This window comes from Nerophis lumbriciformis, linkage group LG03 (assembly GCF_033978685.3).
Source record: "Nerophis lumbriciformis linkage group LG03, RoL_Nlum_v2.1, whole genome shotgun sequence".
Taxonomy (NCBI): Eukaryota; Metazoa; Chordata; class Actinopteri; order Syngnathiformes; family Syngnathidae; genus Nerophis; species Nerophis lumbriciformis.
Window position 1 is genome coordinate 7,457,100 of NC_084550.2, and position 11,545 is coordinate 7,468,644.

Here is an 11,545-nt window from a genome sequence, read left to right on the forward strand (position 1 = left end):
GAACAATAACCTCTTTAAATTAAGGTTTAAAAAATGAATATGTAAGAAATGCCTAATAAAGTGTAAAAAAAAATAGTGCAGAATAGAGAAACCTGAGAATAACGAATTTTTGTCCTGCACTTTAGTTCCTACATCTTGTTTCCATACATCCAATTAGGGAACGGATGAGAGTTGAAAAGAAAAGATGAGGGCTGTAAAGGACTACGGTCCAGTTGAACCCCCCCCCCAAAAAAATTGCCATACTGTCGAGGTGACTTTTCCCGTTTTATCCACAATTTTTTTTTGTACACTGCAAAAAGTCAGTGTTCAAAAACAAGAAAAAAAATACAAAAATGAGGGGTATTTGATTTGAACTAAGCAAAATTATCTGCCAATAGAACAAGAAAATTTGGCTTGTCAAGACTTTCCAAAACAAGTAAAATTAGCTAACTTCAATGAACCCAAAAATACCTTAAAATAAGTATATTCTCACTAATAACAAGTGCACCTTTCTTGGTAGAAAAAAAAGACATTTTTGCTCAATATGTTGAAAAATATTCTTAAATGAAGTAAATGCTAGTGCCATTATCTTGACATAATGATATGCGCTCAGCTTCATAATTTTTTTTCATGCTTGAAGTAAGAAACTATTACTTTAAAAAAGTAGTTTTATACTTGTGAGTGTTGATGACAAAGCTTTGCAACAGTTGATATTCTAGTTTCAAGCATGTTTTACTCAATATAGGTCATCAAATCTCAGCAACAAGCTGTACCGTATTTTCCGCACCATAAGGCGCCCTGGGTTATAAGCCGCGCCTTCAATGAACGGCATATTTCAAAACTTTGTCCACCTATAAGCCGCCCCGTGTTGTAAGCCGCATCTAACTGCGCTAAACGAATGTCAAAAAAACAGTCAAATAGGTCAGTCAAACTTTAATAATATATTAAAACCAGCGTGATGTGGGCGCGCATGGAATCGTATATCAACATGGACGAAGCTGCGTGAAAAAAGCCACCCGGCCTCTTCGCGTAAACTTAAACTTACCTTAACCACTCGCTCATCTTTTCTTCATCCATCCCTTCGAGTTAGCTTTTATGATGACGCCGGCTGGAAAGGTCTCTTTTGGCAAGGTCTTCCTTTTGAATATCACCATGGGTGGAAGTTTCTGGCCATTAGCATGGCAAGCTAGAACCACAGTGAAGGATGACTTCTCATTCCCTGTGGTGCGAATATTCACCGTACGTGCTCCCGTTGTATCCACAGTGCGGTTCACAGGAATATCAGTTGCTGTGAAATAGTAATCCGTGTGCGGATGGAGAGATTGCGTCTTTTCATGAACCGGATCCCTGTCGCTTTGTAGGAGCCATTTTGTGGTCTTTACAGATGTAAACACACAAAGGAAATGATAATATCCGCGCGCTTTTTCTTCTTCTACGCGGGCAGGTGGTTGCTTACAGTAGAAGAAGAAGCGCTTCCTGTTCTATGGGGGCGGGTGCTTACCTTGGCGGTTGCTTGCGTAGAAGAAGAAGCGCTTCCTGTTCTACCGGGAAAAAATATGGCGGCTGTTTACCGAAGTTGCGAGACCGAAACTTTATGAAAATGAATCTTAATATTTATCCATATATAAAGCGCACCGGGTTATAAGGCGCACTGTCAGCTTTTGAGAAAATTTGTGGTTTTTAGGTGCGCCTTATAGTGCGGAAAATACGGTAATATCTTTCTGAGATCATTTAGGACCAAAACCCTTAAAACAAGTAAAACACTCTAACATAAAATCTGCTTAGTGAGAAGAATTATCTTATCAGACAGAAAATAAACAAATATCACCCTTATTTGAGATATTTCATCTTACTTAGATTTCAGTTTTTGCAGTGTATTGATCGATTCATAGCTCACACGCCTGATGTAAATTTTGCCGTTTAGCTAATTAGCTCAGTGATGTCACTCAACAGGCGCCGCACACTCGAGTCATGAATATTACGTTACGCATGTTAAGCTCATCAAACTTCTCTCACTGGCCAATGTTTGAAGGTTTATGAGTTAAAAGAGTCTTGGACGATAATAAAATCTTATAGGTTGTAAAAAGCGGGTGTGTGCTGCCACTGCCGCCAGTAGTTGTACAAAACAACTCAAAGTGCACTTAATTACACAATCCATAATAATCAATAAATCATTTTCCCTCCGAGTATAGAAGAACACCACCACAACTTGTGTCTGTCCACTTTTAACATCATAATATTAAATGGACTATATACAATTTTGCACGTGCTGGCATACTGTAAGTTCACACAAGAGCAAAACTATACTTGTCTGGGCATGTCCCTGCCTTTGAGAGAATAGATACATTTAGGGGTGTAACGGTACGTGTATTTGTATTGAACCGTTTCGGTACGAGGGTTTCGGTTAGGTTCGGAGGTGTACCGAACGAGTTTCCACACGGACATATTAAGTAGCCGCCTCCGCTTCCTTCTGCCTCTGTTTCTGTCAGTCCTCTACACAGCACCCAGCATTGTCCCACCCACACAACCATCTGATTGGTTACAAACAGAGCGGTAACAGCCAATCAGCAGTGCGTATTCAGAGCGCATGTAGTCAGTGCTTAGCGTTTAGCAGGTAATCATCAGGCAGCGGACTCTCCCCAAATGATAATAAACACCTCCCAGTCAACTACTAGTAACATCACTATGAGCCCGTTGACCTTCTAGAAACCTAAACGGCAGCTCAGCTTGCTCGCAGTCCTGGCTTGAGGTGAAGGCTAATTCACTTTAAGCGTAACGTTAGCTCATTTTGCAATGTGTGTGTGTGTGTGTTACGGACGGCAAAGCCCTGTCTGTCTGTTATTTCACTTTACCTTTTTCTGTGTTGATTGAGCTGTGTTGAAGCAGCAAAAGCGGACATTATGTTAAATGAAGAGTTTCTGTCTCTGATAGTTGATATAATAATGTAACTGCATCATCAAGCCTACATCAGGGGTCACCAACCTTTTGGAAACCAAGAGCTACTTCTTGGGTACTGATTAATGCGAAGGGCTACCAGTTTGATACACACTTAAATAAATAAATATATTGTCATTTGTAAGTTACATGTAAGTGTGATTTAAACAAGAATAGCTAAATAAATAAATCTATATATATAAAAAAAAAAGGGTATTTTTGTCTGTCATTCCGTCCTACATTTTTTTTCCTTTTACGGAAGGTTTTGTGAAGAGAATAAATGGTGAAAAAACACTTAATTGAACGGTTTAAAAGAGGAGAAAACACGAAAAAAATGAAAATTAAATTTTGAAACATAATTTATCTTCAATTTCGACTCTTTAAAATTAAAAATTCAACCGAAAAAATTAATTAAGATTAATTTTAGAATTTTGATGACATGTTTTAAATAGGTTGAAATCCAATCTGCACTTTGTTAGAATATATAACAAATTGGACCAAGCTATATTTCTAACAAAGGCAAATCATTATTTCTTCTAGATTTTCCACAATAAAAATTTTAAAAGAATTTCAAAAGACTTTGAAATAAGATTTAAATTTGATTCTACCGATTTTCTAGATTTGCCAGAATAATTCTTTTGAATTTTAATCATAATAAGTTTGAAGAAATATTTCACAAATATTCTTCGTCGAAAAAACAGAAGCTAAAATGAAGAATTAAATTAAAATGTATTTATTATTCTTTACAATAACAAAAAAAAAGTACTTGAACATTGATTTAAATTGTCAGGAAAGAAGAGGAAGGAATTTAAAAGGTAAAAAGGTATATGTGTTTAAAAATCCTAAAATCATTTTTAGGGTGGTATTTTTTCTCTAAAATTGTCTTTCTGAAAGGTATAAGAAGGAAAGTAAAATAATAAATGAATTTATTTAAACAAGTGAAGACCAAATCTTTAAAATATTTTCTTGGATTTTCAAATTCTATTTGAGTTTTGTCCCTCTTAGAATTAAAAATGTTGAGCAAAGCGAGACCAGCTTGCTAGTAAATAAATAACATTTCAAAAATAGAGGCAGCTCACTGGTAAGTGCTGCTATTTGAGCTATTTTTAGAACAGGCCAGCGGGCGACTCATCTGGTCCTTACGGGCTACCTGGTGCCCGCGGGCACCGCGTTGGTGACCCCTGGCCTACATGAACTCCATGGTGTTCAGGGATGAATAGTCTCTCCTATTGTTATTGTACCATTTTTTCAGCTATAGTTACATTAATCATTAGTAATGCAGCAGCCTAGTTTTGAATGGCAGGGTCCCTGCTATCACATGTTGATAAAAATATAACATTTACATAATAAATCAACTACAGGCTTCCCAAATGCTGTAATAAATTAAGTATGATGAGTTGACTTGAAACCATACTTGCCAACCCTCCCGGATTTTCCGGGAGACTCCCGAAATTCAGCGCCTCTCCCGAAAACCTCCCGGGACAAATTTTCTCCCGAAATTCAGGCGGAGCTGGAAGCCACGCCCCCTCCAGCTCCATGCGGACCTGAGTGACGTGTCAACAGCCTGTATTCACGTCCGCTTTCCCACAACACACGTTATAACTGTAGAATGATGGAGGGCGAGTTCTTGGTTTCTTATGTGGGTTTATTGTTAGGCAGTTTCATTAACGTCCTCCCAGCGCGGTAACAACACACAACAACAGCAGTCATGTTCTACCGTAAAGCAGTTCGTCTGCCGTAAACAGCAATGTTGTTGTAATATATTGAGTTGGAGGCAATAACCAGGCGAGGTGATGAAGTACGTCTCTTTACTGTAGACTTCAGAACAGACTCACACACTTGACGTCAGGTGCGCAACACCACGTAAATCGTTGGCCAACCAAAAAATAACCACAGTACGCTATAGCCAACATTCACCAGGAGATGGCAACAGACAAACATAGATCACTCTATTAAATTACTCCCCTTTTAGAAATGGAGAAGTTCCTCAAAATAAATAAACAACCCAACCAAAAAATGCAGCAGCTCAATTAAAAAACTGTACTGAACTCTTAACCCTCATTTGTAAACAATAACATGCTTATTATACAAACAGTATTTGTACACCTTTAACACAGATTTTTATGCTGTCTTCAGAGATTCAGTTTTTTTGGTGGTACTCGAAACCTTTCTGGGTACCTGCGAAAGGGTGTTCAGCATGGTTAGAAAAATAGTGACAGAGAATAGAACAAGGATGGACAATTCAACCCTTAACTCAACAATGAGTAGATGAGTGTTATGTGTGTGTATATGTGTAAATAAATGAACACTGAAATTCAAGTATTTATTTTTATATATATATATATATATATATATATATATATAATAAAATAAATATATATATAGCTAGAATTCACTGAAAGTCAAGTATTTCTTATATATATACCGTATTTTCCGCACCATAAGCCGCCCTGGGTTATAAGCCGCGCCTTCAATGAACGGCATATTTCAAAACTTTGTCCACCTATAAGCCGCCCCGTGTTATAAGCCGCATCTAACTGCGCTAAAGGAATGTCAAAAAAACAGTCAGATAGGTCAGTCAAACTTTAATAATATATTAAAAACCAGCGTGATGTGGGCGCGCATGGAGTCGTATATCAACATGGACAGAGCTGCGTGAAAAAAGCCACCCGGCCTCTTCGCGTAAACTTACCTTAACCACTCGCTCATCTTTTCTTCATCCATCCATCCCTTCGAGTTAGCTTTTATGATGACGCCGGCTGGAAAGGTCTCTTTTGGCAAGGTCTTCCTTTTGAATATCACCATGGGTGGAAGTTTCTGGCCATTAGCATGGCAAGCTAGAACCACAGTGAAGGATGACTTCTCATTCCCTGTGGTGCGAATATTCACCGTACGTGCTCCCGTTGTATCCACAGTGCGGTTCACAGGAATATCAAAAGTCAGTGGAACCTCGTCCATGTTGATAATGTTCTCTGGCCGGATCTTTTTTTCAGCTATCTTGTTTTTACAATATGCACGGAAAGTAGCCAGCTTTTCTTGAAAGTCTTTAGGCAGTTGCTGTGAAATAGTCCGTGTGCGGATGGAGAGATTGCGTCTTTTCATGAACCGGAAACCTGTCGCTTAGTAGGAGCCATTTTGTGGTCTTTACAGATGTAAACACACAAAGGAAATGAAACGTAATATCCGCGCGCTTCTTCTTCTTCTACGGGGGCGGGTGGTTGCTTACAGTAGAACAAGAAGCGCTTCCTCTTCTATGGGGGGCAGGTGCTTACCTTGGCGGTTGCTTGCGTAGAAGAAGAAGCACTTCCTCTTCTACGGGGAAAAAAGATGGCGGCTGTTTACCGTAGTTGCGAGACCGAAACTTTATGAAAATGAATCTTAATATTAATCCATATATAAAGCGCACCGGGTTATAAGCCGCACTGTCAGCTTTTGAGTAAATTTGTGGTTTTTAGGTGCGGCTAATAGTGCGGAAAATACGGTATATATGAAATACTTGACTTGGTGAATTCTAGCTGTAAATATACTCCTCCCCTCTTAGCCACGCCCCAAACCACGCCCCCACCCCACCACGCCCCCCTACCCCTCACCCCCCCACCTCCCGAAATCAGAGGTCTCAAGGTTGGCAAGTATGCTTGAAACTGTTTAATATTGCACTTTTTATATGTAGAAGAAAAGTTTTGTCATTTTATTTAACCTGAGCAACAACTTGAGGCAGTTTAATGTTGATTAACGTGGGCAGAATTATTATAGTGTTCCCAATGTTAAAAGGATAACGCCATTGTTTACAAATTTGGTAAATAAATAACCAAAAAATTTATATTTTGTTGTTTTCTTACTGTACCGAAAATGAACCGAACCGTGACCTCTAAACCGAGGTACGTACCGAACCGAAATTTTTGTGTACCGTTACACCCCTAGATACACTGGATCCTGCACCATTCCCTCAGACTACTACTAGACTACTACTACTAGAACTGATGAAGCTTGCTCGATGTCTTCTAAGATAATCTGAACTGTGCAGTTGCGGTCGATGCAAGTCTGAGATAAAGTGTGTTTGTGTCCCGCAGACGTCCAGAAGCACGTTAAAGTGGAAGATGAGGAACTGTGGGTCACTCAGGAGGGGGAATGTCATCTCGGGCCGGAGGAAGCTGATCTCGCCAAGTTGCCACTGACTGTTGTCTCTGTGAAGGCTGAAGACGAAGACAAACCGCAAGCAGACAACTTTTTAGCTCCGCTATCAGATCACGACGAAGCAACGTCACACTCTCCTGTGGATGAAGACAGGGATGACACCCAGGAACCTTTGAGCAGCGATACAGACTGTGAAGGTGATAAGAGGACTAACACTAACAACATACACTCTGAAAGGGAGACCAGGAAAGAACTTTTGGCCTGCCCAGTTTGTGCTAAGAGCTTTTGTAAAAAGAGCGCTTTCACGCGACACATGCGCACACACACGGGCGAAAAACCCTTCAGTTGCTCAGTTTGCGATAAAAGATTCTCCCAAAAGGTAAATATGGACGCACACATGAGGACGCACACGGGAGAAAAACCCTTCAGATGCTCACTTTGCGACAAAAGATTCTCTCACAATAAAAGCGTGATATCGCACATGAGATCGCACACGGGCGAAAAACCTTTCAGTTGCTCCATTTGCGGCAAAACCTTTTCTTACAGATACAGTTTGACCCAACACTTGCGGAAACACACAGGAGAAAAACCCTTTCGATGTCTAATCTGCGGTAAAAGCTACTTTCAAAAGAAAAGTCTGACAACGCACATGCTGTCACACGAGGGACAATACACCTTTTCCTGAGCAGTTTCTCCACCGAGCACAAAGTCAATGTTTTGCTTGAGGATCACATACTAATTTCCTTCAAGCAAATATTTTTAATCATATTGAACTTTTACAAAAAAGAAATGTTTCCATTCTGTCTTTCTCTAACACAATAAACCTACTAGAAAATGTAGAACTGTTGATATTCTTGTAAGAAGGAAATCTGCCTATGAAATACTTGTGGAGCTCTCAACAGCAGAACGGAAGGATCTGGTCTGAGTGGGCGGACTCAACTTGTGTTTTCCGGATCGTCACCTGCAAACAATCACCCGTGATGATCTTAATAACCTACTCAGTGGCCTAGTGGTTAGAGTGTCCGCCCTGAGATCGGTAGGTTGTGAGTTGAGCCCTGACTCTTCCGGGCTACATTATACACCTCTGCTACCACCAAACCACCCCCCCCGTCCCCCTGTGCGTCGGTTGAGGTGGGCGGGGTTTGGTAGCGGGGGGTGTATAATGTAGCCCGGAAGAGTTAGGGCTGCATGGGATTCTGGGTATTTGTTCTGTTGTGTTTATGTTGTGTTACAGTGCAGATGTTCTCCCAAAATGTGTTTGTCATTCTTGTTTGGTGTGGGTTCACAGTGTGGCGCATTATTAGTAAGAGTGTTAAAGTTTTTTATACCGCCACCGTCAGTGTAACCTGTGTGGTTGTTGAGCAAGTATGCCTTGCTGTCACTTACGTGAGCAAGTTGAAACCCACACAACGTGTGGCTGGGCCGGGCCGGGCCGGCACGCTGGTTGTAGTGGGCGCTAAATGCTGTACCATCACGGCACGTTCGAAAGAAAAGTTGCCTTGAATTTCGTAGTCTGCCGGAAAAATCTGGAAGTTTGACAAGTATGACGCTGTCAAGCGCCAATCATGTAAAACCCGCGGGCCGCACTAATATTCAATTTTCATATTAAGGTGTGGCCCGCGTGTCTGAGACCCTTGGTTTATACATAGCACACATCAAGAAAAAAAACTGTGTATGCAGTGTTATTTCATTTTAAATTTCAAAAGATTTTTGTGGCTCCCATTGTTTTCTTTAATTTGTGAAACTGGTCAAAATGGCTCTTTGACTGGTAAAGGTTGCCGACCCCTGGCTATGGTAATTGGGTTATACTTGTATTGCGCTTTTCTACCTTCAAGGTACTCTAAAAGCGCTTTGACACTATTTCCACATTCACCCATTCACACACTGATGGCGGGAGCTGCCATGCAAGGCGCCAGAGGTGGGTAGTAACGCGCTACATTTACTCCGTTACATCTACTTGAGTAACTTTTGGGATAAATTGTACTTCTAAGAGTAGTTTTAATGCAACTTACTTTTACTTTTACTTGAGTATATTTATAGAGAAGAAACGCTACTTTTACTCCGCTACTTTTACTCCGCTACTTTTATCTACATTCAGCTCGCTACTCGCTACTAATTTTTATCGATCTGTTAATGCACGCTTTGTTTGTTTTGGTCTGTCAGACAGACCTTCATAGTGCCTGCGTTTCAACAAATACAGTCACTGGTGACGTTCACTCCGTTCCACCAATCAGATGCAGTCACTTGTGACGTTGGACCAATCAAACAGAGCCAGGCGGTCACATGACCTGACTTAAACAAGTTGAAAAACTTATTGGGGTGTTACCATTTAGTGGTCAATTGTACGGAATAAGTACTGTACTGTGCAATCTACTAATACAAGTTTCAATCAATCAATCAAAAGTGTGAAGGAAAAAAGACCCTTTTTTATTTCGACCGTACATCCCGTCAAAAGCCTAAAGACTTGACTGCACAGTTCCTGTCTTCACAATAAAAGTGCCGCTCCATCGCGCCTGCACTTACAAAATAAGAGTCTCCGAAAGCCAAAGCAAACAAGCTAGCAAGCTACGGAATTTGCCGCCAATGTATTTCTTGTAAAGTGTGTGAAAACGAATATGGAAGCTGGACAAATAAGATGCCAAAAACCAACCACTTTCATGTGGTATTAGACAGAAAGGAGGAACTTTTCTTCTCCTCCATTTGAAAACGTGGACGTTATCAGCACTACTGTCTGATTCCAATCAATGCAAGTCATCAGAATCAGGTAATACACCAACTTATATTCTTGTCTTCATGAAAGAAAGGAATCTATATGTGTTAAACATGCATGTATATTCATTAAAACACCTTTAACATGTAAACAAAAACGGCAAACTAAATAAATATAAATGATATACTGTATATATCAATTTATGTGTATATAAATATATATATATATATATATATAAATAAATATATATATATATATATATATACATATATATATATATATATATACATATATATACATATATATATATATATATATATATATATATATATATATACATATATATATGTGTATATATATATATATATATATATATATATATATATATATATATATATATATATATATATGATATGTGTGTGTATGTTACTCATCAGTTACTCAGTACTTGAGTAGTTTTTTCACAACATACTTTTTACTTTTACTCAAGTAAATATTTGGGTGACTACTCATTACTTTTACTTGAGTAATAAATCTCTAAAGTAACAGTACTCTTACTTGAGTACAATTTCTGGCTACTCTACCCACCTCTGCAAGGCGCTAACCACGACCCATCAGGAGCAAGGGTGAAGTGTCTTGCTCAAGGACATAACAGACATGACGAAGTTGGTAGAAGGTGGGGATCGAACCAGGACCCCTTAGGTTGCTGGCACAGCCACTCTTCCAACGGCTCCACGCCAACCCTAGTAGCGTGCAACACGGGCGGCTTACACAGGGCGGTCCGGACGCGCCCTTACCCCTCGCGCTCTTACAATATATAACACAATGTATGAATATGCAACGAGGTGGCGTCCTCCAGGTGTGGCCTTTCCAGAATATTCCTCTGCTTCCTCCTCCCTGGACTCTGACTTCATATATGGTGTTGTCCTTCAGACCCAAGAGCCACATCAGCAGTGGCAAGAATGTGGGTGATAAGAGTGTATGTGCGTAGGCCTGAACTTTCACCCGGTTTCAACTGGAACTCGGAGCATATGATTAGTTCCACAGCCTAGTCTAAGCATATCTATACTAAACATTTCTTAATCACTTCATTCCTCATTATCTTAATTATATCCCAACAGTACCAATCCCTGCAATACCACCGTGGACGTACGATATCCCAGATGTAGATATGCAATTATTCAAGAATAGAGGTTGAAATAATTACCAGGTAGAACAATGGATTGAGGAATAGTTTTTAGACAATGTCATAATATTTACAGATGCATCAAAAATTATAAATTATACAGTAGGAGCAGTTATCCCACAAGGAAATGTGGTTAATTACATATATAATGTACAATTATCTTATAGGATTGGAAGTAGCATGTGTTTGTATTTGGTCACAGAATCCTTTAAAGCATACTTGCCAACCTTGAGACCTCCGATTTCGGGAGGTGGGGGCGTGGTCGGGGGTGGGGCGGGGGGCGTGGTTAAGATATATATATATAAGAAATACTTGACTTTCAGTGAATTCTAGCTATATATATATATATATATATATATATATATATATATATATATAGATAAATAAATAAAATAAATACTTGAATTTCAGTGTTCATTTATTTACACATACACACACATAACACTCATCTAGTCATTGTTGAGTTAAGGGTTGAATTGTCCATCCTTGTTCTATTCTCTGTCACTATTTCAGAACACACACATTATACAAATATACATTATAAAATCAATAAGAAAACGGGAGCTCTAATTTGGGAGTCTGAATTAGGATCAGAAGTTCCT

General features: G+C 39.4%; 1 protein-coding gene across 2 annotated transcripts in view; it reads left to right on the top strand.

Annotated features, from left to right (window-relative positions):
- LOC133578402 (uncharacterized) overlaps positions 1–8,090 on the top strand; it is a 61,774-nt gene extending 53,684 nt beyond the window's left edge. Inside the window, exon 6 of one of the 2 annotated variants that reach the window (XM_061932815.1) lies at positions 6,984–8,090. Coding sequence is in view for 1 of the 2 variants with exons in the window: in XM_061932833.1 (XP_061788817.1) it covers positions 6,984–7,732 (749 nt within the window). In the remaining variant the exon portion in view is untranslated. The remainder of the gene's footprint in view (positions 1–6,983) is intronic. The other variant, XM_061932833.1, reaches the window with a different exon arrangement.
- Positions 8,091–11,545: the final 3,455 nt, after the last annotated feature.